Source organism: Aspergillus costaricaensis, assembly GCF_003184835.1.
Source record: "Aspergillus costaricaensis CBS 115574 unplaced genomic scaffold BO79scaffold_1, whole genome shotgun sequence".
NCBI lineage: Eukaryota > Fungi > Ascomycota > Eurotiomycetes > Eurotiales > Aspergillaceae > Aspergillus > Aspergillus costaricensis.
The window spans coordinates 969,498-995,040 of NW_020291801.1; the positions used below are offsets into that span (position 1 = coordinate 969,498).

General features: G+C 49.5%; 6 protein-coding genes and 1 non-coding gene across 7 annotated transcripts; 5 read left to right on the plus strand and 2 right to left on the minus strand.

Moving 5' to 3' along the window:
* Positions 1 to 5,639: 5,639 nt before the first annotated feature.
* BO79DRAFT_206141 (putative alpha-1,3-mannosyltransferase) lies at positions 5,640 to 7,218 on the minus strand. The gene has a single exon (XM_025681913.1). The coding sequence runs from the start codon at positions 7,181 to 7,183 to the stop codon at positions 5,687 to 5,689; it is 1,497 nt and encodes a 498-aa protein (XP_025545164.1). The 5' UTR covers positions 7,184 to 7,218; the 3' UTR covers positions 5,640 to 5,686.
* A 199-nt stretch (positions 7,219 to 7,417) lies between these two features.
* BO79DRAFT_212577 (uncharacterized protein) lies at positions 7,418 to 8,298 on the minus strand (the record flags this gene model as incomplete). Its single annotated transcript, XM_025683174.1, has 4 exons — positions 7,418 to 7,676; positions 7,808 to 7,901; positions 8,058 to 8,085; positions 8,140 to 8,298. 4 exons carry the CDS (start codon positions 8,296 to 8,298, stop codon positions 7,418 to 7,420), a joined length of 540 nt encoding a protein of 179 aa, XP_025545165.1.
* A 349-nt stretch (positions 8,299 to 8,647) lies between these two features.
* Positions 8,648 to 11,191, plus strand: BO79DRAFT_261391 (uncharacterized protein; the record flags this gene model as incomplete). The annotated part of the gene is made up of 2 exons (XM_025686478.1): positions 8,648 to 9,128; positions 9,212 to 11,191. The coding sequence occupies 2 exons, from the start codon at positions 8,648 to 8,650 to the stop codon at positions 11,122 to 11,124; spliced, it is 2,394 nt and encodes a 797-aa protein (XP_025545166.1). The 3' UTR covers positions 11,125 to 11,191.
* A 3,764-nt stretch (positions 11,192 to 14,955) lies between these two features.
* BO79DRAFT_261396 (ankyrin repeat-containing protein) lies at positions 14,956 to 18,564 on the plus strand (the record flags this gene model as incomplete). The annotated part of the gene is made up of 9 exons (XM_025686479.1): positions 14,956 to 15,122; positions 15,198 to 17,213; positions 17,264 to 17,322; positions 17,369 to 17,410; positions 17,459 to 17,462; positions 17,522 to 17,622; positions 17,673 to 17,946; positions 17,998 to 18,404; positions 18,460 to 18,564. Exons 1-9 carry the CDS (start codon positions 14,984 to 14,986, stop codon positions 18,562 to 18,564), a joined length of 3,147 nt encoding a protein of 1,048 aa, XP_025545167.1. The 5' UTR covers positions 14,956 to 14,983.
* A 599-nt stretch (positions 18,565 to 19,163) lies between these two features.
* BO79DRAFT_241833 (putative UDP-glucose,sterol transferase) lies at positions 19,164 to 22,602 on the plus strand. Its single transcript, XM_025685164.1, has 6 exons — positions 19,164 to 19,459; positions 19,534 to 20,158; positions 20,216 to 21,220; positions 21,282 to 22,104; positions 22,159 to 22,297; positions 22,353 to 22,602. Exons 1-6 carry the CDS (start codon positions 19,315 to 19,317, stop codon positions 22,589 to 22,591), a joined length of 2,976 nt encoding a protein of 991 aa, XP_025545168.1. The 5' UTR covers positions 19,164 to 19,314; the 3' UTR covers positions 22,592 to 22,602.
* A 546-nt stretch (positions 22,603 to 23,148) lies between these two features.
* BO79DRAFT_206143 (Annexin) lies at positions 23,149 to 24,763 on the plus strand. Its single transcript, XM_025681914.1, has one exon. The coding sequence runs from the start codon at positions 23,194 to 23,196 to the stop codon at positions 24,712 to 24,714; it is 1,521 nt and encodes a 506-aa protein (XP_025545169.1). The 5' UTR covers positions 23,149 to 23,193; the 3' UTR covers positions 24,715 to 24,763.
* Positions 24,764 to 25,120: 357 nt separating this feature from the next.
* On the plus strand, positions 25,121 to 25,231 carry BO79DRAFT_t3. The gene has a single exon. It is a non-coding gene; the product is annotated as a tRNA-Leu (tRNA).
* Positions 25,232 to 25,543: the final 312 nt, after the last annotated feature.

Genomic DNA, 25,543 nt, shown 5'->3' on the forward strand with positions numbered 1-25,543 from the left:
TTCGAGAGAGGAGACGAGTAGTAAGTTAGCCCAGGCAGCAACATGATGTTGCTTCAAGCAGTTGAACTGTTCTATAGCCCTTTTCATTAATATCACGTTCTTAATGGACTTGATTTAGATTATTCGTATGTGCTTAGGCAATGTTAATGTCCGACTGCTCATCGTCAAGACTAGGCTGCGGTTTTCATATAGCTCTCTGATAGGGAAAGTCATAAACCCTCATACCATTATCCCGACCTACTGATGTGGCAGTACTGCCTAATCAGGAACGTAGTTGCAGGGATGTAAGAACGGTCATGGCAGATGAATCGAGGCAGAGAAAGTGAAGATAGGCATTACCGCCATTCATTGATAATGCGCTGTAAATCATCGTCGTCAGTATATTTGACCGCTGCTTGTCATGCACGATCACACCCAATAATGAGCCGAGAATTGTCTGTGGTAAAAGAGAAAAGATCATAATATCCTATATCTTATTTCTGTAACCCAAAGGGTTTTCAAGAGCAATAGATACCTGCTCGTAAGACAGGTCAAGGAAGACCATCGAAGATTGTCCCTAGACGACTAGCACAGACAGTATTCAAGTGAGCCACCGGAAACTTTTTTTCTTCTTGACGAATATTTCTCTGCCAGGGGCACATCCTGCGAAATTGATGTTGTGTAGGATTATCCTATCATGCGGAGGAGATGTAGTAACAACCGCCATGGGATTTTTTGAAGCTTCCGCGTTTATCGACTCCACGAAGGCGAGTAGATGTCTGTCACAGGATCATTAACGGGAATACACGGAGTCATCAGCAAAAGATTCGAGCATTTTTATCTTATAGAGATGGTCTCCGAGGCTCTTATTGTACGCGCATCATGCCGTTGGCGCAGCGAACCTTACTCGGTAACCGCCACTGCTGGGGTGCCATGTCTTCTCTTCTATCTTTTTCGAGGATCGTCTTAATGTTTGAGTGTCTCCTCTTACCTCCCTTAGTCCAACATTTTTTCGTTGGGCTTGCGTGCGTACTGCAAGTCGTACTCCTCAGGGACTAGTAGGTCCTTGTCTGTCTCCGAAGTTCCCAACACCAGCTTTTTCTCACTATACAGAACGACAATTCGAAATTGATCATCCCTCTCCAGCTGTTAGATCTCTGCTTTAGTCAAGTTCCGGGTTGGAAGTTTTGGCAAACAAGCTGCACACCCTTATCACACTTTGAGTGTTTATGTATTCTAGAGGTATTGATAAAAGACAGAAGCAGTCAGGGGATGATCAGATCTCTGACTGAAAGATCCTTCATCAAAGTAACCTGTCGATGATGATCGTTTCTGTACAACGCTCCAGGATACGTCGAGGTCCATATACTTCGTCGTTTGAACGGAGGGGAAGTTCAGACGGAACAGACGAAGGCTGAGCTTTCGCAGCGACTCCTAGCTGTTTATTTCTCCATCTGGTGGATGCAGTTGAACGAGCATGAGACTAGATTCGATTTCTTCAATTTAGGAGAGACAGCCGATCTCATGATGCCGATATCCAGTGTTTGATTTTATAAAGCTCATCGTCGATCAGCCGTCCGATAAAATGTGTTGTGTTCTTATTTCAATTCCAGTTCCGCATCCTGTGCTAGTTTATTCGTAACTATTCGGTGGCACAGTTATGGATGGCTGCATCGCTTGCTTATGACACATTTCGGTCTCAGACATAGTCTGTAGCAGGAAGAGACACGCATTTGGTGAAATATATAATATGTGTCGTAAATATACTCTCTGAGCACGGGGTAATCAAGGATGGATTCAACCTGACGTTTGGATTTGCTGTCTACCAAGAGCAGCTTTCCTATGTTGCGCAAATCGAGATTTTTTACTTATCTCATAAGAAAGGGAGTGAGAATGATGTTTGCCTGGCCATTGTATCCGGTTGTTGACTATCGGGGAGATTGTCCCATGGCTTGGCTTCAAAAGAGTTAGTAGATGTATGTAACTCATATGACTCGACGAAAATGTTACCTGTGACCTCAAAATAACCAGGAGAACAGTCAAGCTATCAAAGCTGACGAGGTTGTCTAGTTCTCCACAGCACCCCAAAAGGTCGCCTGTGTTGCCCGTTGATTCGACCATTTATTGTTGCCACGATCGAGAACGGTGGGAATGGCAAAGTAGCAGGTAGCAGGTATATGTGTTCAGCCGACGTATTATAATAAGGACGGTGTAGAGGGATGCAGTCTCGCGAGAATGACGATAGGTCAGAACCGTAGGAAAGAGTGGATCGGGAAGGTGTCTCGTTCATATTCGCTGAGGTATTCCATATAAAGCAACTTCTCGCTGTCGCAAACAAATAGACTCTTCATTATGCGCGTCAGATATATCGAGATTAGCACATGGACAGTGAGAAGCATTTGATCTTTTTCCCCCTTGCCGACCTATCACGTAAGTCCGCAAAAGCGCACCACCGGCTCAATCTCCGTTTCAGAGCTATTTCTGGAGGCTTTGACGCGTATCCCGGAGAGATTTAGACACAGTATCGCTGCTCCACACTAGATATCCATCGGAAGTGGCTTGGATCTGCTGCATGGGTAGGAAAAGACGCGCTGCTTGAGTCAACCGGCAAATGTTACCGTAAGTTTGCGTACGTGTCCATGAACTTCTCCATGAGATCTGTTGTGCAATGAGGAAGTAGAGACCCGAATATTAGAGACATTGATGTTGCCTTTCTATCACATAAGCTGTATAGGTGGCCATGCATGAGGAGGATAGGAGGGAGTTGTGATATTTGTGTAGGATGATCTGTTAAGAAGAGTGGAATAATTGAAGAACAGACCGTCATGGTAACACTCGCCAAATGTATCTAGGTCCATATGCATGTAGCCATTAGTAACAGACTGGCCCGGACCTGTGGTCTATCGTGAAGATTTTCACAAAGTGAATCACCCGGTCTCCGTTGCCAGTCAGTCCAAGTCTGTATGTTCTGTCGCCGAAAGACGGTTCGGGCACTTGGACTTCGAGCAGAACCAAAGGCCGATTATCCATATTTCTATTTACCTTAATGCTACTAGCAAAGAGAGTAATACCGTTAAGCCATTCGACAGTATTCCAGTCTATCCCGGCCACACTGTGAGCGTTAAAGTACTGTTTTTCAGCACAGTCTAATTGCAGGCGTGATGGTACGCTCTGCTGATTTCATCCGAGTCGCTTAAGGCGCCGAGTCGATGTAGTAGGTTATGATCGTTTCCTTCATTCTTGAAACTGAATACAATCGTTTCAAGAGCTAAGAGGATCAACACCTGTTAGAGTCCGTAGCTAACACAATGATTGGTCTCTCCAAAGTCACATACCCCCTGGATTTTGTTTTTCAGAAGCCGTGCCATGTCTCTATTGTAACTTAGCTAGGAACCACACCGAAATGGAGGGAAGACCTACCCAGGCTACCATTGACCCAGCAATGGCCACAACTCATATCTGCATTTAGAACTGATTTTTGTGCTTTGCTGTCCTGCACTCCGGAAGATGACCAAAGAGTTCAAAGGGGTTGGTTAAGCCGCAGCCGCCAGGTAGATCTTGCCTGGTGTACTGACAGGCGACGCCACTCATCTGAGTCATACCGTTCTGGGAGCTTGGTTTCACATGTCGCCAAGCGCTGTAGGAATAAGGCCATAGAGATTCTTGTTCAATCCCTCCTTCTTCTCATTCAATAGGAAACACGATATAGGAGTCACCAGATCATTAGACGTGTCAGTAGAAAGTATATGTTGCAGCAGTGAAATGGTCCGAAGTCTGAACAGCAGAAGCTGCATGTACAACGGCGTTTCCCAGAGTGGGCATTATGACAGGGTTAGAGGGACCTGGTTAAGGACCTCAACCTCAGCAATGAAGTATTAGATTCTAAGACCTTTCCTCTGTTTCCGTTAGGCCGAGGTAGCGCACCAAAACAGGCACATACTGGGACATGTCTTACTCATCAGGTCTTGACCCAGAAGGGCAATAACCAAATGATCTGAGCGACCGAAAGACCTTTTCGTCTAACATGGTGACTCACTGCTGCTAGTGAGTATATAGCTATACATGGTCCCTGAGAGACATAATCTGCTGCCCTGATAGGACGTATTGTCGGAAAGTACCGGTCTGGACTAGCGTCGGTTGTAGCGGAGCAGACGTGAAGCCAAACCCAGTCGCCCAAGACACGCATGAGGGATAAAGTGTTGTCGGCGAGATCCATCTCTTTTGGGCAGTCGCAGACGGACCAACGGCAGATTCCATTTCATCGAGGCAGATCATTATATAACGGTCGATCGTTACAGGGAGAATGATTATACCAGTCATGGCAGATGTGATCTCGCATTTGACGATATGAATAAAATCATTCTTCTCGAACTGCTCGGTACCTTCTTTGTGGTTCAGCAGTTGTACCACATTGCCGACCGTTTTCAAGCATTGGAAGGATAGTGCACGCGTTCTTCTTGCTTTCAGATCATAGTATAACCCTGACGCCAGCGACGTGTCCGCGACAGTATATAACGGCGATCAACCGAATGAGACGGAAGGACTCTTGTGTCTGTTGTGGACCCCAATCTCACTAGTTGTGCATCGCAACGAGTATCTTAATTCGTTTAATATCGTCAAGGAGTAATTAGACACTGTAAGAGTACAGATGAGAGCTCATGATGGTAGCGAAGAGGAGGCGTACTTGCCTTTACTCCTCTTCGATTTTCGGAAAGTATTATGAGCTCAAGTGTCTGCTGTTTGTTGCCTTGTGACCCGGATTTTGTCACATATGAAAATTATATAATGTCTGTCTGAAGGATACCGTGCATGGTATCCCTGAGTACTGCTTTATATCGCTCATATATTAATGTCTTAGACACCGTAAAAGAGGGTAGGTAAGATTGAGGGCCGTCTGAGAGAAGTGTCAGGATATCTTTGGTATGACGAGGCTTAGTTGACGACTGATTAGTTGACGACTGAAGTCGGCATTGCAACTGATTTATATTGTGCCGTAAAAGTTAAGTAGGCAGTGCCAAAGAGTAAGTGCTGGCTAAGATTGGCAGATAATAGATATATGACAAGTGATAATTCATGGAGAAAGAAATTGTTCAGAGGATATCTTTGGCCACTGAGAAAGAGTCATTTGTGATCCGTATGAGTGGTTAGGAAGAAGAGAAAGGGACAGGATGAGGGAGGACTACGGGCTTTATATAGAGCAACAAAGGCATTTAATTACTGAATAAATCTGCAAGGACGGTGACGGGATGTAATTGATTCAATACGGCTCGCATGGAATTACGCCGTGGTGATGCTGGTTATTCACGAAGCGCAAGTCAGCTCCATGCTCTTCTATGAGTGTCATGAGGTTTGGGTTATGGAGCAATCAAACTCTTCACATCAATTATTCTATTAACGTGGGGAAGTCTGCTCCTGAGCTTCACGCACATTAATTAACTAGCTCAGTTGTTTGATATCAAGCGTAAGATGGGATGAATGACACAATATGTGCTTTCTTCACGTAGTCACGCCGGCATAGGGTGTATTATGATTACGAGACAGACTTAGCACTTCTACAGCCAAAAGTGACAGCAGACTTTAACAGGTCGATCGTCACGACGACGCCTGCAAGAAGGCATGATTTCATGCAAAATCAGTGGGTATATCGCTGAATTAAAAACCCCGAGATAGCCTAGTAGCAACGTAAATCTATAAATATTATATAAGGTCAGCTTGTACGCACCAGCGTATCCACCTGCCTTGCGGCAGCAATCGACCTCTGCAGCACATCCAACTCGTCCCTTGTAAGCTCCCTGACCTCACCACCGACCATACAACTATGATCCTGTTTCCTCGCCCCTTTAACCCACTCCGCATCGATCATCCATTTGTTCGGAACCTCATAGACATCCTCCATACCAACCTGTCCCTTGTTCTTCAACAAACTGCCATTATACCACAGCAGCCGCCCCTTGGCATCCACATGCGCTATCACAAAACTACATACACCGACTCTTTCCTTATCATCAACATTCTCCCACCCGACGACGCCTCCGTAGTGCTTCGAGAACTCATATTCAGCGCCAGCTAACTCCAATCCCAACCACCAGCTCTCCTTATCCCCATACGTGATCTTATACGTCGTCTCCTCCCGCACGTCGTACGTATTCTGCCAGCAAATATGCAACAGTCCCATGAACGTATCCGGCCTACTTTTGTCGAGCACCACGAGACCCGAGTCTGCTTCTTCGGCGTAATCTTCCGTCCAGACAAGAGAGGCGTCCATCTCCTTACTAGGTCGGCGTATCTGATCCCGCCACCACTCGTGACGGCCCTCGAAAGCGTGCTTCCAAAGGAGACGATCGTGGAAAAGAAGCGCGCCTTTGTTGACGAAGGCGTCATGCTGGAGGAGTGCTTCCGGGGGTTGTAGGAAGACAGCATCGGCATCTGCAAGAATAACTTTCTCGAAAGGGGAAGCCAATGCCGCGAAGGGTTTTATGGCCCAACCGCCTGTTTTCAACTTGAGGGTTGTGTCATCGAAGACGGTGAGGATGTTGAGGAAGGTAATGGCGGGACCAGAGGCAGACAGAGTCAACAGGTGGTTCCGGTTCGTAGGGGAGAGGTCGTCATCGCCTGCGTAGACAACTTGGATAGGCAAAGTAGAGTTGAGGACAGAGCGAAGAGAGGCAATAAGGTGAGCGGCATAACGGAGGGTGTGGTCGCTGGTTGGGATGACAATACCGGTAGATTTGGGCTCGAAGGAAGCGCGGAGGTCTTGTACTGGGTGACGGGAAGATCTAGATTGGTGGGACTGAGTCTGCTTGGGAGGTTGCAGGAAAGGGTATTGCGCGATGGCGACTTCTTCAATCGCGTTGCGTAAGATGGACTGGGTGGTAGAGTCCTGGGAGGTTTCGGTTTGAATGAGCCAGTCGCGAAGAACTCGGTTGCGGCGGCCTAGCTCGCCGAACTTCTCTTTGAAGGGTTTCTGGATGGGATAGTCCGCAAAGTATTGCGATAGATCGGTGATAAGGCTAGTATCTATCGTGATAGCCTCAGCTGAAGATGACTGAGTCGTGGGCTTCTGTCCCTGCCCGAATCCGAGAACTTTGGTCGTTGTTGATGCTGGCGGAAGCAGCATGAAGATGGAAAGTGCAAATATGACTGCGACGGCCGCGAAGATGATCCGAAAGCCTCGCTGGCTCCGGATAGCCGCGAATTGGCTCATATTGTGCGAGAGCAGCTTCCTGGACTCATCCCAAGTCATTGTGCAACGAAGAATTCAGCCGAAGGAGCATGGGTTGTGTGCGGGAATATACCGAGCAAGTTCCGTGCAGAGGATTGCTTCTGCCTGCACGGATGACGTTGGCAGCGGGCAAACATGCAAGGCCGGAACCTGATGGGCCTCGCGTCATGACCGGGGGGGATGACATGTTTTTAAAGTGGTGTTTAAATTAATTCATCAGCGACTAGGAGGAACGTTTGGCCCCGGTGCATACGTGGATCCCAGTTTAGGATCAAGCCGGACACCGCTAATCGGGGCCAGGAAATAAGGGGTACATGAGACCACTGGCAAAATCCAAAGATCATTGCTAATGAGTTGCAAGTCAAGTGGGTGAACAATGGGCCTAGTAGGGCTGAACCCCTCGAGAGGTCCCCTGAGTTCCGTTGATTGTCGGGTTGACTGGGCATGGATCGGGGTCCGGCCAGGCAGACAGACCCTATCGAGAAGAAGCTAAACATGCTTTTTTCCTGGCTAAGCCTCTCTGGGTCCACCGATATAGTGGAGCTTAACCAATGGTTATCTACATTAGTCGACTCGCAAGGCTCGTTTTGGGCTTCGATTACTCACGTGCCAGGCTCCTTTTGGCATCTTTCTGGTAGGCTCAAGAAGATTTTTGCCGATCGCTGCTCAGGCAGATCCAGCGTTCCGGAGTTCCATTCAACTAAGTGGTCCATTAGTATTTACTACAATAGATTCCGAGCATTTCCGAAGAAGTTGAGCACAGATAGGGGGGGGCCTTTAGAGGCGTAGGTCGTATTTAGGCTTTTGTCAAAAGTGAAAGCAAACTCTGTTCTGCAAGCCCGGTCGGGATGCTTACTAGCAGGGATAACAAGGTAAGCACTAGACTACAGGAAATTCTCCGTCAATTGTGCTATTTATGGCACTAACTTATCACCCACCATTCCACTATTACGAGAGTCAATATCTCTGCCACAGTGGCTTGGCAGATATGCTGGGAATGGAATTGCCATCCTCGGGTGCAGTTGGACAGTGCATGAGAATGGCGCAGTCACTCGGCAATTTGAAACATTATAGCATAAAGTGTTATGAATACCCATGATTATTAATATGTGCAATGCACATCACCACTTTATGCACATGTGAATTGATAGCACATGTCTATTTATACGCAACACAAGATAATTCAACATTTCTGTCTGTCTGCCGAACCCCAGATATACCAAGGTTTAAATTGAAGGCAACAAGCTGCATCAGTCCATCTGCTGCCACACACGCCTGCCACGTGTCTTTCCTGAAGAGTAGATCATTGTCGAAATCGTCGTTCGGAGACTAAATATCGATTTACCCCACCTCTCCTCATCTGGTGCGGAAGGTGAACGTCGTTCATGATGTTTTTCACATCAATCCCCTTGAACCAAGTCAGGTGTCAATTTCCTCCTATGGAAAATGCCATCCGCCCTTTGCAGCAGATGCAAATTTCTATACTTGAGCGCCGAGTCCCTAGCGAGGTACGGCTTCACCGAAGTTGGATCAGAATCCAGCGGACCCCACCTGCAATTCCCAGCTGGGCAACATTCCGTTCCTATCGAATTTGACTATCGTGATGACCTCCCCGAGTTACCGGCTCTCAGGGCGTCAGGCGAGGCAGGATGCTCGTTCTGCCTAGCGCTCCGGAGATCGCTGCTGAATGGCATTAGCGAACGTCGTCTTCGCAGCTGGTCCCCGGAAGAGCACGATCGTAAATACTCCACAGTCAAGGTGGTCAAGGTTTCACTGATGGCAGAATTCAGAGCCTCGGACAACGAGAGAAGTAAATTCGCCGCAATCATAATCGAATGGGATCTTCTCAGACCAGGACAGGATCGATTTGCGGGCGACATGACTGGGCCCGATGGCCTGATTTATTTCAAGCTACGTGCACATTCTGGTAGGTTATCGTCATTTTTTCTTACCGTGGTCTAAATTATATGGGCTTCCAACTGAGATAGTCTGTACGCTAACTGCGATTAGATGACCCCCTTGCACGCTATCTAGGCATCGCATATCCCCATCCCGATCAAGACAGGCTATCCAGTGAAAACACAAAGACAATTCGAGACCATTTGACTGAATGCGACCAGCATCATAATCATGCCTCCAGCATTATTCACCATGAGGAGTCCATAGCCGACAGGTTGCCTCTCCGGCTTATCGAAATCACTCAAGACCAGCAAGGGAAAAAGCTACGCTTAGTGGAAACCAAAGATCTGAAAAGTCATGGTTCAAACTGTCAAGATGCCTCCAACGTTCCAAAGTATGCTGCACTCAGCTACCGCTGGGGCTCCGACGAGTTCCTCGCCACAACTCCCAGCAACCTACAAGCGCATTACCAAGATATCCCACTATCACCATTCTCAGCAGATGACCCCACAGCGACTCTACCGCCTGGTTTCAGAGACGTCGTTGACATATGCTGCGCATTGGGCATTTCCAATTTGTGGATCGACAGTCTCTGCATCATCCAAAAAGAAACGAGAACCAAAGAGAAGGGTCTTCTTGAGATTCAACAGGACCAGTCCCGACGCGATTGGGCCTCGGAGTCGACCAAAATGCACAGCATATATATGTCATCATACCTGACAATTTACTTGACTGCCACGGATACACCCCTTCAGAAAGTCTTTGATCGAACTGTATGCGAATCTGAATCTCTGGTTCCCATTACATACTCCATCGAGAACCACCCTGGAATTCACGGCTCATTCTTTATCGAACCGTCATCTTACAAGGGCGAGCTGGATCACCTTTTCTGGAACCCATACCTAGCGGCCGAAGATGAACTGGACTCGTCAGTATGGAATACCCGCGGCTGGACCCTGCAGGAACGACTCCTATCACCACGAAAACTCTACATCGGAGTAACTGATATGCTCGGTCTAGGCTTATTTACCTGCCCCTCACCAAAAGATTATGGGCGCGATATCGATCTGGCCAAACGGCCCCGACGCCACAAGTCACTAGATAAACTAGAGATCGGCGGAACATCATCGTCGACGGGCGCAGAAGGTCCCGACAAAACAGAATTATACAAAGCCTGGTACAAAATCGTGGAAGACTATACCTGTCGCGATCTCACCGTACCAAGCGACAAATTACCCGCGGTTGCCGGCATCGCGCGCACTCACGCTTTGGCATTGAACGATGAGTACCTTGTCGGATTATGGGTCCAGGATCTGGCCTCTGGACTTCTTTGGGCCACCCGTAACGCGATGAGTCCTGGGATGGATCGGTGGTTTGGGGAAAGAGAACGTCGTCCAATGATCCCAACGAAATATTATCGAGCGCCGACGTGGTCGTGGTGTGCCAATGATGGGGCGGTTGAGTTTCTTGCAAGTAATCTCTATAACCCGAGACCGGAAATTGAGGTTCTCGGTCACGATATAATCCCGCAGTACGCGGGAGACAGTTATGGGCAACTGGCAGTCGACCAAGGGGACCGGGGATATGTGAAGCTCAGAGCGAAGATTAGAGCGGCCCGGATGGAGGCTCGCTTTCAGCCAATACCAGAAGGCATGCTGTGGGCTTTCCCTGGACTGAAGAACCGTGATCCTGAGGAGGAAAATAAAAAGTTTCAATTGCGATATGTCCATGTGTCCGGCGGTTCTGATGAAAGTCACAGTGAGACTATATTCCTGGATCATGCAGGGTGCTATCTTGAGGAACAGGAAGTCTACCTGATGATCGTATCGAGAGGTGATGGGAAAGTATGGTCGGAGCCTGTTAGGTACGAAGATGGGGTCCAGTCTGCCGGATTGGTGCTGCTGAAGTGTCCACATCAGACGAGATTGCAGTTCAAGCGGATTGGCTTCTACGAACATTTTTATGATTTTGGCCTCACCCCGGTCTTCGATGATTGTGAGCCGCAGACTGTCTATCTAGTGTGATCATGGCAGCCCTTTGCTGGAATTGGAGATGAAGCTTGGTAGACTAGATATGATCATGTAAGACCACTATGACTAAACCCCTTTCAACAGTTCCTTAAAAGCACCTGCTTGCTCCATCAACCCCAAAGTAGCAACCTATGACTAATGCCCTTCTGTGATCCATATGATGACGGAAGCTTCTACCAATATACATGCTCCTCGGGTAAAACAGATAGACTACAACGTAACCGACGAACCAATAACCAATGATGTATATCCTTGACAGAGTACTCTTCATGCCTTCGACTAGCTATCTCAGGATATAGACACGTAGTCCAGTGCATCTGCAAAGCTTTCATCCGAGCTGGCAGGACTGCCGGGCTCTTGGAGCATATCTTCCTGTCGCGAGTTGACTCGGGAAGGTAAACAAGAGAAAAACCCAGCCTCCATCAGGCTGTCCAGCGACTCATCCACAACTGGTCGCTGATTAATGATAGTCAGAAGCTCATCGAACGCAACCGCCAACTTTTCCGTGAAATCGGGCCGCTGGCGCAGGTGATCAGAGAAATCCCCATGAGTATATCGATTGTCATACTTCGCCCGGAAATGGTCAGTTCCCGCGAGGATGTTAATGGTCTCCAAATCAGCATACAGCGCGACAATCTGCAAAAGATGCGGTCCCTTGAGACGGGGACAAGAAGAGTACTCATGCCAACGATCAAGGATCAGCCGAAGGACATTGTGGCTGTTATAGGTGATTGCAGTCGTAAGAGGGGTCGAGTCATCGGCAGCAGTGGCATTGATATCTGCTCCATATTCCAGCAGGAGCATAGCAAAACTGGGATTGTCGATACGTGCCGCTTGGAGGAGGGCAGTTTTGCCATCTGTTCCAGAGGCATCTACCTCTGCTCCAAAGTCTAAGAGACTCTTGAGCAATACGACACTTCGAGAATTCCGTGCGGCACAGTTGAGGGGGCTCCCTTTTCTCACTCCGGTGAACTTGGCGGTATCGGGATATGCACCGGCTTCCAGGAGAAGACGAACACTGACAGTATGGCCTTGCGCCGCTGCATTTGATAAGGGGCCTGAGAGTTGCATATCCATGATATTGGGGTCAGCTCCCTGACTTAGCAGAGTGACGATCGCTCGAGTGTCCCCTCTTGCCGCTGCCCAAGCTAGTGGAGTCCGGCGCATTGCATCAACAGCGTTGATATCCTCAGGATGTTGAATAATCTCCTCCTCCAGGTTGTTCATGGATATGCCTAGGATAATCTTGTGAGTCTGGGTAAAATTGGAGTTCTCTATGAACTCATCTAAATATCCGCCTTTTGTTATCGTGCGAAGAGCCTTGACGGCATTGTCTGGCAGCCCCCCTTCGAGAAGAAAATGGCAAGCTTTGTTTTTCGGGCTATTGTCGCTTGCAGCGATGGGTCTGTAGTCTGGATCTGCGCCAGCATGAATAAGGAACTCACAAGTCTCATATTGTTTTCCGTACAGCGCCCATCGAAGGACGGAATATCCTCGAGTAGTACTGATGTCCCGCGGAGAGGCGAGGCCATGAGTAAAGAGATATTTCAAGCCCTCAATATCCCCGTTGAGAGCAAAGTTCACGCACTGCGCGGTGTCCGGTACTCGTCTCAGCGTATCCAACTGCAACAGTGATCCAACATTAGGCTGATAGCCCACCTGCATTCTAACAATTGTGGACGACCAGAAGTCGATCGGGAACCAGTACTCCAGGGTGACTTGACTTGCTCGTGACTTTTGGCAGGTATCGAGTGTACATCTCGGACTAAAGACGGGAATTCCAGAGTATCCGACAAAAAGCCGTCCAACAACCCGGTCAAGGAATGCAGGAGTCGCTGACTTCTTCTCACGATGACATGCGCAAATGCACTTTGGTCCGCAGGTAACGATGAATGGTGCGATTCTCACACCGATACCCTCCGAGCGCGGGGAAGCGGGTAGCACGGTGGGTTTAGATATCCCCGGCAGTCTTCGACGAGGTTGAGATGCAATGTACGACGAGCCCACCTGGATGGTTTGGCTTTCACTGACTTGAAGGGCCTGCTCGCGAAGCATCTCTTCTACCCTTGCTATGCGCTCGTTAACTGCCACAAGAGCGCCGCTAAAATGGTTTTGCAACGCAACCTGTTGCTGCTGCATTGAATGTGCTGTTATTGTAGAAAACGACTCGATTTCCAGACGGATTTTCATCATATCATGCCTAGCATTCGAGGTCAGCTTCGGCGATAACCCACAATGTAAGACAATCCCATGTGAGGACACTGACGAGTTTGAAGCCCCGAGCATGATATTTAAGCTGCTCTTGATCGTTCGAAGATCATCTTGCAGCACCTGTAACTTGGTCTGCTCCTCCTTCCGCCAGGAAAGAACCAAAGATATGGGCACTCGCCCCGCACGACAGACAGCAGTGAGTTTGCAAACAATAGCCTTCAGCTCATTCAGCTTGGTATATGCCTGCTTCAAGAGGTGGGGAATGGAGGATAGTTCCTTCTCTAGGAAGGTCTGCCGCTTTTTCACCACAAAGGCAACTTCCAGGAGGACTACTTCCAGATCAGCAACCTCATTGTTGACAGCGTGCAGCCGACCAGGCAGACTCTTGTACAATGACCGTAGTTCCGACAACTTGGAACAGACTTGAGCGGCTAATGTTGCGATCGCAATAACGCTGGAACTGATCGATAGTGGATCCATGGTTGGCAGCCGACCGAAGTATGAGCCGCCAGCGGAGTGAGCAGAGGCCGCAGAAATTCCGGGAGAGGATTCTAGCATTGGATCCCATGGCATTAGTGGTAGAGAACAAAGGTACCGTTCATCTGATGTTTACTGGTAGCGGAGTTCATTAATCCCGCTCTAGCAGATTGGGTTCGAATCCGAACTTGGCCGGTCTCACAGCGGCTCGACAATCCAATCGTCAACTCCAGTCGGGTAATATTGAGTAACGTAAATGTATCACCATCGCTAGCTGGGCTTGGGTTGCTAAGGCATCTCTATTATGAGCAGCAAGGGACTGCGCTTTTTCTGGTAGATTCTGCTCAACTGAGAGGCTGTGGTGGCAGACTGCTGTAGCAGTCCTGATAGCACTTATCGTCCTCCGTCCTTTCGGATCACATTATGAGAAGCGAAGTGGTAGCATTTTAGGTTCAGAGAATGAATTACAGTATTTGTGTTTGGGAAGCCTCACACTTCTAGGTTTGTTCCGGATTAAGCTTCAGTCAAACGCGGATATTCGCGCCATTCTCGTAGACTGGCTAGCAGTACACGAGCCTTGGCTACACGGCCACTCTAGTCAAGATCTCCCACCTGCCCGCAGTCACCTCGACTACAGGTTATCGGCTGATCCCGTGAATAGCGCGATGGTCGGCTACTCTTCTCGGTGCCTGTCTCTCTGACAGCTACTGTTCTGTATGTTGTATGCCATCTGGTGCCGAGAATACCACAACCACGGAGATGAAGTGTGTGTTCCTCCTCGGCTTCCTCCGAAAGTTATATCACCAACATTCCAAAAAGCATCAAGCCAAAATAGCGCAAAGGATGTTAGGGTACTGACCTACTTTTTATGAAGCAATCAGGCAAGCTACGTAAAAGTCCGCGAAGACACCAAAAAGGATGCGGTTCGAAAAGCCAAGAGAGGTCATGTAGGACAAGGCTTTGGCCTACAAGAGTATCGCTGCTTTATTCTCTTTTAACTTTCTTTCCTTTGCTACCCCCTTTCTTACAACAGTTTGTTGTCTCCTACCTTCGGGCGCCTGTACTTCGGTCTGCCCCTCAGTTGTGAGACTCCCGTACAACATATCGCAACTCTTTCTTACTGTCCATCTTCCAATACTTGTGTGATTCCGCCTAAATTTTCAACATGAGGTTCGGTCGAAATATTCACCTCCATCAAGTCCCAGAATGGGCGGAGCATCATGTTCCATACAATCGGCTCAAGAGACTGCTGAAGATCGCTGTTGAGAAAGCTACAGAGGAGCAAACTCGTCCCGACTTCTCAGGTTCGTTACTTGAAAGAAACCCAAAATTATGATGATTACGTGTCTTAACTTTATACATGTCTTACCTTTCAATAGAAGCGCAATCATGTCTAGACCTGAGCATCGCGGGTCATCTTCGGTTTCGCAAAGAGCAAGAAAGCTATCTTCGAAAGCAAGCAGAGGAGATACAGAGCCATTACTGCATAAGCTTTTGCAATTTCGATATAACTACGGCGTACAAGCTCTCCCGGCTTGACATTGAAATCCTTTGCCAATCGCTTTCTAGGTTTTCTAAGGAGGTAATCCAACTGCAGCGGTACCAACAATTGGACGTTGAAGCGGTTTCTCGTATCCACACAAAGATTGACAAATATCTGGGTAGGGAGAAAACCCGATCTGCTGGACGAAATGATCTGGACAAATTCGAGGAACAAAATCCATCGAGGAAAGCTCTGACTCGGAATCTTGGATTATGGATTGCTCATCTACAGGAGGCACTTTCAGATCCCAGCAGCAGGCCGGTCTACCCACAATCCCCACTTTATGAGGCACTACGGCAGGATCAACCTTCAATCGTGGTTTCTATGGTAGATGAGTCCTTACAGCAGAGCAAATCATCAGCGAAACTATTTCTCTTCCATCTGCTGGAGCTGGCGGTATATGAACTGCGACCCAATACTGTCTACACTTTGCTATTTGATGTGCTGCCTCAAAACGATATTCCCATTCAGGCTACATTATTGAATCGCTTGTTTACGGTTCTGGGTTTCCGGAAGATGCAACTATCGGCGCCGTATTCCTGTATACTCTTTTGTAAAATCCGAGATCTGCTCTGCCAGGTGATTGGGAAGCTAGGACCCAGATCAGAGGAGGTTCTGCTCTCGGAAGATACTCTCGGGCGCTTCCCTCTGCACTATGCTGCTTCATACGGTCTTTTGTGGGAGTGCGTGGCAATATTTAATGTCGCTAAAAGCTGGGACAAGGCTTCCAAATGGTGCCTGATTATGCATACTGACAAACGAGACTGTTCACCTTTTGAGTATGCGGCTGTTGGCAACCACCGAGACGCCGTTTCATCTGTTCTGGTTTACTTGGAAAAAGTCCTGCACGCATCCGATAAGGACGACGGAATAGCACCATTGTTCAGTCGAACACTATTTACTGCGTTGCACTACGAGTATGAGGATCTGATTGCGGTCATCTCTCAGGCCTGCTCTCGCTTCTGTCGGACGCCCAGGAACTGTGAAGGGGCCAGCCCACTGCATGTCGCCGCGCGTACCGGAAGGGCGGATCGCGTCAAACAATTGTTAGAAACCGTATGCGTCTCTGAGCTCAGCTCGGTGGAGCCAATCTACGGTTGGACCCCGCTAGCTGTCGCCTGTGTCGAAGGTCACCAGAGTGTCGTCGCTGTGCTTCTCGAGCATGGAGCCGACCGGGACATCAAGGACCACCGCGGTTGGACAGCACAGGAGCATGCCGCTTTTCGGGGACATCTTGCTTTGGCGAAGGGAATAACAGGGCCATCCAAGTGGGAGTCCGGTACTGATGTGCTAACGGCCGCATCATTGGCGCAGCAGGATGACAATGTCAAGGCTCTACATCAACGGCCGCAACTGGTGGTTTACCTTGGCAGCTTGCAGGATGGAAAGCAGGTGAACCCATTTGAATTTCGAACACCATCACTGAAAACGAAAGCCACGGGCAATGACCTTGCACTGAAAGTTTCTTCTCCTGGGAATGACTCTGCCCGTCAAATCAACAAGTCCTTTCTCGGTGACACAGCTAACGAATCATTTATCTTCGAGCTTCCAACCACGGGCGAGGCAGAACTGCGCCTAGAACTCCTCGATTTAGGCGATGGTCATGACGGCCAAGCAGAGTTGCTTGGTGGTGGTACAGCGCTGCTGATAGACAATCTCAATTCCTTTGGTGAGAACCGGGAAAGTCTGGTGCGCGAGAGAAGTATTCCCATTCTCGAGAGGGGGTCATTCCAGGCTATAGCTACGGTGACCTTCACATTTCTTATAATCAAGCCATTTCAGCATCCCAGTATTCCCTCTGTGAGAGAATGCTTTCTCCGTCAAGACGATTTTTGTCTCGTAGGACATCGAGGTAAGCATGCAGGCTGAGGTGTATTTGCGATCGCCGCTGACAAAGTACAGGCTTCGGGCAGAATGTTGCCGGGCATGAATACTTACAGTTAGGAGAGAACACAGTCGAGGTGAGTGTCAGTTCATCTAACTAGACTATATGCTCATTGTGCCCAGTCATTCCTATCAGCTGCCAGTCTGGGAGCTTCTTTTGTCGAGGTAATGTTGAACTTCCGTATTCTAAGTTACTGGTCTAACGTGTTATAGTTTGGTATGTCATTTGTTGTCTATCGTTTTCTATCGTGTACATCATGTACTAAAATACTCCAGATGCTCAATTGACCAGGGACCTTGTACCTGTTGCATATCACGACTTTTCCTTAAGCGAGTCTGGGACTGACGTCCCAGTGCATGATGTGACTCTAGACCAGGTTAGCAGCATTGTCTCTACGGACTCCTCGGAACCTATCTAACTTTACAGTTCCTGCATGCGAGCAGAATACAATTCCCAATGGGGCATCCAACGCCCATCTTGGGAAGCAGATACGACCATAAGAATCCACGCTCCCGGTCTCTTACCAGGGGCTACGAGCAAGGAGCGCAACAAATGCAAGAGAGGATGAGACACACCGTAGACTACATGAGCAAAGGTTTCAAGCCCAACACCCGAGGCCACGTTATCCAGGACTCGTTTGCAACCATCGAAGAGCTACTAACCCAGCTACCGGAAAACCTTGGTTTCAACGTCGAGATCAGTGAGTCGTCTCCGTATCTCATCTCAGAGAACATTGCTGACAATGATTCAGAGTACCCCCGAATCCACGAAGCCACCGAAGCAGGAGTAGCCCCAGTAGCGATCGAAATCAACATATTCGTGGATAAAATCCTCGAGAAAGTATTCACCCTGGGGAACAGCAGAAACATTATCCTGTCCTCATTCACCCCCGAGATCTGCATTCTCTTGGCACTCAAACAGCAAACCTATCCAGTCATGTACATCACCAACGCCGGAAAACCCCCAGTCACAGACAGAGAGAAGCGAGCCGGTAGTCTGCAAGCTGCAGTGCGATTTGCCCAGCAGTGGGGCCTCAATGGAATTGTTCTGGCCTCCGAGACTTTGATCATATGCCCTCGGCTGATCGGATACGTCCAGCGGTCGGGGCTCGTGTGTGGCTCGTATGGACCACTCAATAATATCCCCGAGAATGCCCAAGTGAGTCATATATCCCGAGGATTAACTCGGAAGTATACTAACTCTACCTACGTAGCTCCAAGTCGATGCTGGCATCAATATTCTGATGGCCGACCGGGTCGGGCTTATTGCCAAAGCACTGGAGGACCGGGATGGCGATGATCGGCGACTGAAGAACTAGCGGTTGCTCCGATCGGGTGCATAGATAGTGGCGACATAGATTATCAAGAGTTTTAGAGATCTTACGAAATGATTCCAAATCTACATAATTTGTTTTCTCTCATTCCAAATTCACTTGGTATGTCCATGGAATCTTGAAGAGTGTGGGAAATGCCGAATGCCCACTGTGGGATATTCGCCGTTTCGGACCGCTGCGGATGAGGGCGGAGGGGCCCCGAACAGTGCCGTCGATCATCAGCAATAAGGTGGTGATCCCAGGGGAGAGTGAAGTCATAGCTCAGTGGAAGATCTCTAAGTTAGTTAGTTAAGCAGTAGCATGGTTTTAGTCAGTCGTGGCTAATCCTAATAGCTTCAGAATGGGCAGACTACTGAAGTGTACGTTGAGCGAAAAGGACAAGCCCCAGAAAAGACGCAAGAGCCTAGCCTAGGCCAATTTCCTGGGAGGGACAAAGGCAGCTTGAACCCTGAAAAGGGCAGCTCCACTGGTTCGCCCATGCGATCATCCGTGGGTCTCCCTTGTTGCTCTGCCATGAAGCATTTCGACTATGGCGTCACCAGCCGGGCCTCCGCCAGGGTTGCTTTTGACATCAACTGTCCACACTTTTTGCTCAGCTGTGATTTTTGCTTATGGCTGTTCTTTCTTTCCGCAATCATTCAGTTCCTCATCGATTGTCCTTGAACACATCAACGAACGTCCCAACCTTTCCTATTGGCCGCACATGGTCGAATCCGTCTATCTCTGCTAGCAGAGATGCCGCCCCAAGATGGCCCAACGGCCGACGACTGGCCGGACGAGCACATTGCCCAACAAACCACCAACAGCGCCGGTCATGGGCGGAATCCCCGGCGTGCGCATTATCATGAGAGGGGACTGAATACCGGAGTCCGGGTAATGGGTGCGCTCATTCTCTACCCCTCTAGATGCACACTTCCCTCAATCCCAGCTACTAACTATCATGAATTCCACTAGACGATGGCCGCCTGGACATCAAGATCCGCGAACGCAAACCCTGGGTATCAAAAATAATCAAACACCTCCAACAGCAACCCGAACCCCTCCGCGAAGAGCGCAAACCATCAGTCTGCCTCATCGAAGACGGAAAACCCCCCTGCGCCCTAAAACTCAACATCGTCATCCAAGTCGTCGGCTCCCGCGGCGACGTCCAACCCTTCATTGCGCTGGGCAAAATCCTCAAATCCCACGGTCACCGCGTCCGTCTCGCCACACATCTCGCCTTTCGTGAATCTATCGAACATTCTGGTCTCGAGTTCTTCAATATCGGCGGTGACCCGGCCGAGTTGATGGCATTTATGGTGCGGAATCCGGGCTTGATGCCGCATATGAGTACGTTGCGTAGTGGGGCTATCCCCCGCCGGAGACGCGAAATGAAGGCCATCTTCTCGGGTTGTTGGCGCTCGTGCTATGAGACGGGTGATGGGACCGGGATGCATCATATTCCGGAGGATCCATGGAGTGACACGGCGGATTATCGCACGATGCCGTTCGTGGCGGATGCTATTATTGCGAATCCGCCGACTTTTGTGCATTTGAGCTGTGCTGAGAAGTTGGGTATTCCGTTGAATATGATGTTTACGTGCGCATCCCCTTTCAAAATTCAAGGTGATCGGATGAGCTGACCAAAAGGGTATAGAATGCCCTGGTCTGCAACACAGTCTTTTCCTCATCCGCTGGCGACTATCCGCACGAAAAACACGAAGCCCTCCGCCGCTAATTTTGCTTCGTATGCTATTGTCGAGATCCTCATGTGGGAGGGCCTGGGAGATCTGATCAATTCTTTCCGAAAGCGCGATCTCGGGCTGGACCCGTTAGACGCTATTCGGGCACCGAGTATCGCGCACCGATTGCGCATCCCATACACTTATCTCTGGTCACCAGCCCTCCTCCCCAAACCCGGAGACTGGGGAGACAACATAGACATCACCGGCTTCTCATTCCTGTCTACCGCCTCAGACTACACACCCCCCGACGATCTGGCCAACTTTCTCGAATCCGGCCCTCCTCCAATTTACGTCGGCTTTGGCTCCATCGTCGTAGACAACCCCGGCTCACTAACGAAGAAAGTCTTCCAGGCCATCCGCGAAAGCGGGCAACGGGCGGTCGTCTCCAAAGGATGGGGTAACCTCGGAGCAGACGAAGACGAAATCCCAGAGAACATCTTCATGATCGACAAATGTCCACACGACTGGCTCTTCCAGCACGTGTCCTGCGTTATTCATCACGGCGGAGCGGGCACCACAGCCGCCGGGCTAGTACTAGGTCGTCCGACCATCATCATCCCGTTTTTCGGCGATCAGCCGTTCTGGGGCTCGATTGTGGCTCGCGCTGGCGCTGGCCCACTGCCTATCCCGCATAAGCAGCTAACAGCGGAGAAGCTAACGAAAGCGATCAAGCAGGCTCTTGAGCCAGAGACGTTAGAAAAGGCGAAAGAAATCGGAAGGGATATGCGTAAGGAGCGGGGGGTGCAAAATGCCGCTGCTAGCTTTTATCAACACCTGGATGTGCAGACTATGCGGTGCTCTCTCTGTCCAAATCGGCCGGCTGTGTGGTGGGTGAAGCATTCGCATATCAAGCTGAGCACATTTGCTGCGGCGGTGTTGGTGGAGACTGGTTTGATTAGTCCGCGGAATGTTGTCCTGTATGTTCTGTGTAGTTTATCTCTTGTGCATCCGGGGTATATGGCTAACGGAGGAATTCAGATATCGTTCACGCGAATACGACACCAATCGAGATCCTAGGGGACCATTGTCAGCCGGTGCGGAGGTTCTCTATGGTATCGTCTCGGGTTTCGTCACCAGCATCGCGGAGGCGCCTAGCGGAATGCGAGGCATATTTTCGACAACGCATGAACGTCGCCTCCATCACAAACATGATTGGAAGAAAGAGCTTCGTCCTTCCTATCTCGATAAATCGTCCTTCCACCGGCACCGCCGTGGGCGAACAGAGACGTCTCTCGATTCGGGTGTCGGGACTGATGTGATCCCGAATGGTGACAACCAACGTTCAGTAACGGCGGATCAGAACCAATATGAGAATGGCGAACGCGAGCAACCCTCCTACAACGAGAACTCTCGAGATTCAATCGAATCCGATGAAGCCTATCACTCTGCTGGGGAAGATATAAACCGAGATCAGGCTATTCCCGACCGACAGCAAAATCTAAACGGAGCCACCAACAGCCCCAGCGGTGGTGAATCATCCAGCCCGCACACAAGCAGCTCTGACACCGAGACGTTCGACACAACAGATGATGATATGGGCGCGGAGCTTGATCTCGAGCGAACCATTACCCGTTTGCGAACGAGGGAAATGTCCCATACAAAGGAAATCCTAGCTGAGACATCGTATCATAGCGCCCGTGCGACAAAGCATATTGCGAACTGGCTTATTAAATTGCCTACGGATCTGACTTTGAGTCTGACGAAGGGGTTTCACAATGCCCCCAAACTGTATCATGATACCTTAGTGGAGGATTCGCCACGAGTGCTTGGAGTGAGGAGCGGGTTCCGCGCTGCTGGGACGGTATGTTCTCTGGGTTCCCGAGAGAAATGAGATGAGGTTTGCTGATGAGTATAGGAATTCACGCATGGATTCTACAACGGCATTACCGGACTTGTCACACAGCCTGTGGTCGGGATAGAAAAGTCTGGTGCAAAGGGATTGCTGACAGGTATTGGGAAGGGCGTAGGTGGTGTCTTTCTCAAACCCACTGCTGGTGAGTTTGTCCTCGACAAAACTCGCGATGTCAGAGCTAACTGAAACCTACTTAGGCCTCTGGGGTTTGGCAGGCTACCCACTAGAAGGGATGCACAAGAGTCTTCGCAACTCGCTCTCGAAGAGCAAGACGAAAGATATTCTAGCTTCGCGTATGCAGCAGGGTATTGAGGAGATGTGTGCGGCTACAACGCAAGAACGGTCCGCGGTGATCCAGAAGTGGCACGAGTTGCAGAGGGCGGGGCTGGGACATATGAGTGAGCGCGAGCATGAGCATGGGCATCATAGTTCGTAGGCAGATATACCCGATGTATTATTACTTTTTTTTTTTCCTTTTTTTTCTATTTTTTCCGTGTCATGTACATTCATGTTCTTGGTGTATAGCTATGTAAAACAAATGTATATTAGGTGTCTATAGCTGATAATGGTTCTTCGCGATATGTGATTGATAAGATAGGAGACTTTCGGATCATTCCTGTACAGCAAGACTTGTTCTCCCGGAATTTAAGTAGCATACTGCATGCTGTCAGCCTCACTAGCCACGGATATCTCTATCTCTCATCGAACTGTCAAGCATCTAACTTTCCCGATCAGGAAATTACCACTGTCCGTCCTTGGGGCCTTCCATGGCAGATATTCACTCCGCTCAGCCACTTCCCCCCACTTGAACCGTTCCTTCGTGAACTCTGCTCCTCGGGTCAGCCCAATCAAACCATTCACTTGGTCCCTTAGTGGCTGTGCCGTCGCTCTTCATTTCCGTCCCTGTGGCTGCGCCCGTCTGTAAGCTTCAGCAGTCAGATACTTAACGTCGCACACCCCCACTTCCTCAATCTCACTTCATCGTCATCATTAACCACTGTTTCCATTCTCAATCTACTTTCTTTTTAAAGAGGAACCATGTCGTATCAGCAACCTTACGGACAGGGTCCGCCGCAGGGCTATAATCAATATCCCCCTGCAGGACAGTACCCGCCGCCGCAGGGACAGTATGGCCAGCACCAACAATATCCACAATATCCCCCGCAGGGTCCAGGCCCCTACCAGCAAGGTCCAAGCGCTCATCAGCCTCCTCAACAGCACGGTTCATACCCACCTCCAATGGCCGGCCATCATCCACAGCAAACACAATCACCATACCCTCCTCAGCAGCAACATCCACCACAGGGTGCCTCTCCATACCCACCTCCCATGAGCGGCCAGCATCCCCAGCAGCCTGGTCCGTATCCTTCATACCCACCACCACAGCAGGGCATGGGATATCCGCATCAAGGCCCTCCATCCCAGCAGAGCTATCCACAAGGGCATCCTCCTCAGCCAGGTTACCCGAATGCGCCACAACAGCAGTACCAATCCTTCCCTCCGGGCCCTCCAGGCCAACAGCCACCACCGATGATGGGACCTGCAGGAGCAGGCGGACCCTACCCCAACTATCCCCCACAACAAGGCCCAATGCCCTCCCGTCCCTCCCCCGGCTATGACCCTACCTTCCTTGCCCCAGGGACAGCATCCAACGAAGCCGAAGCTCTCCGCAAAGCCATGAAGGGCTTCGGTACGGACGAGAAAGCGCTCATTCGCGTCCTGACTAGCACCACCGACCCCAACCGAATGGCACTTATCCGCCATACCTACGAAAAGATGCACAACCGATCCCTAACCAAGGACCTGAAGTCCGAGACCTCGGGATCGTTCGAGACCATCCTCGTTTCGCTCGCCACAGGTCCATTGGAATCAGATATCACGTACCTCCACGACGCGATGAGCGGGCTGGGCACGAACGAAAAGGGATTGAACGATGTTCTTCTAGGACGGAGCAATGCCGATCTGCATGCAATTCAGCGCGCCTACCGGGACAAATACCACAAGTCGCTTCTCGATGACATCAAGGGAGAACTGAGTGGGAAGACAGAGCGGTTTTTTGAGATGCTGCTCAACGCTAGACGCCCCGAACCGGGAACTCCCTTTGATCCGCGCGGCGTGGACACTGACGTGAGAGAACTTCATCGTGTGACCGCTGGGAAGGTGGGAACAGACGAGGTCGCTCTTTTCGGTATCTTCATGAACTCGTCCGATGAGAGGCTGAATGTGTTGGCTGGGGAGTTCGAGAGAATGTATCATGTTCCTCTTGAGAAGGTCATTCGGAGCGAGTTTTCGGGGCATTTGGAGGATGCGCTGGTTACGATGTTGCGGGTAGCAAGGGATCCGGTCTCATTCCATGGTGCGACTTTGAAGGAGTGTTTCTTTGGGTCCAATGGGGCTAATGAGAAGAGGCTCGTGTATTGGACTGTCAGATTGCATTGGAATCCGGAGTATTTCGCGAGGGTCAAGGGAACGATGGGAGGGAATATGCGCTCGTTGGTGAAGAGTTATGTTTCGGGTGGGGATTTTGAGGATGCGATGATGGCAGTTTGCTCTCATTAATGATAATTTCTATTTTCAATGATGTATGTTTAATGGTGGGCTTTCTTAGTACTAATGAGATGATCACGAATGTTTACTTCGATGTGCTGGAGTCTTTCAGTACCAGGCTTGGTTGAAGCCGCAGTGACGACCAATATATATCCTGGATGACCTGCAAGGTAGGAATATCATGCCGAGCAAAGAAAATTCGAATACGATACAATCTGTCGTTGTGACGCAGTCCATAATGCTGATTGGATCGATTAGATGCAAGCCTCTTGCTTTAGAATAAAATAAATACACAGATATCTAAACAATGCTTAACACAATGGACTCAGCGCAGCTATTCCTGAGGCTGAGCGTGTTACGGTAATAGTATGCGTTGCGGCCCTTATGTATTATTATTAAGAGCCATTATCATAACAACGGCAAGGTGGCCGAGCGGTCTAAGGCGCCAGGTTAAGGTTCACCTTAACAGTCAGCTTCCGAGCTTCCTGGTCATCGTAAGATGGCGTGGGTTCGAATCCCACCCTTGTCACATCTTTTTGTCTTTGTGCTCCTGCCGCCTCGCTGCGTTTACCTGATGGTTTTTTTTTTTTTTTTTTTTTTTTTTTTTTTTGTTTTGGATTCCTTCTTGGTAAAGCGACCGCTGAGCCCGTTCTTTCGCATCTACTAATTAGCAAACTGGCTAGGCTATCTCCCACCCCCTAACCATTGGTCATCACTTCCGCACCTCTAGTAGTTAGTATTTCTTTCCCCCATCATCCCGTCACAACTGTGGAACTTGCCGATTCATTCATGCCTCTTGTCAATAGACACAAGATCAGGTGCCGCATCGATACGCGCCTAC

Bases quoted from the DNA above. Each gene is read 5' to 3' on its own strand.
- BO79DRAFT_241833 (XM_025685164.1), top strand. From the start codon at position 19,315: ATGCCGCCCCAAGATGGCCCAACGGCCGACGACTGGCCGGACGAGCAC. The intron at 20,159-20,215 runs GTGCGCATCCCC...AAAAGGGTATAG, and splicing joins CCGTTGAATATGATGTTTAC to AATGCCCTGGTCTGCAACAC. The intron at 21,221-21,281 runs GTATGTTCTGTG...GGAGGAATTCAG, and splicing joins AGTCCGCGGAATGTTGTCCT to ATATCGTTCACGCGAATACG.
- BO79DRAFT_206143 (XM_025681914.1), top strand. From the start codon at position 23,194: ATGTCGTATCAGCAACCTTACGGACAGGGTCCGCCGCAGGGCTATAAT.
- BO79DRAFT_206141 (XM_025681913.1), bottom strand. From the start codon at position 7,183: ATGAGCCAATTCGCGGCTATCCGGAGCCAGCGAGGCTTTCGGATCATC.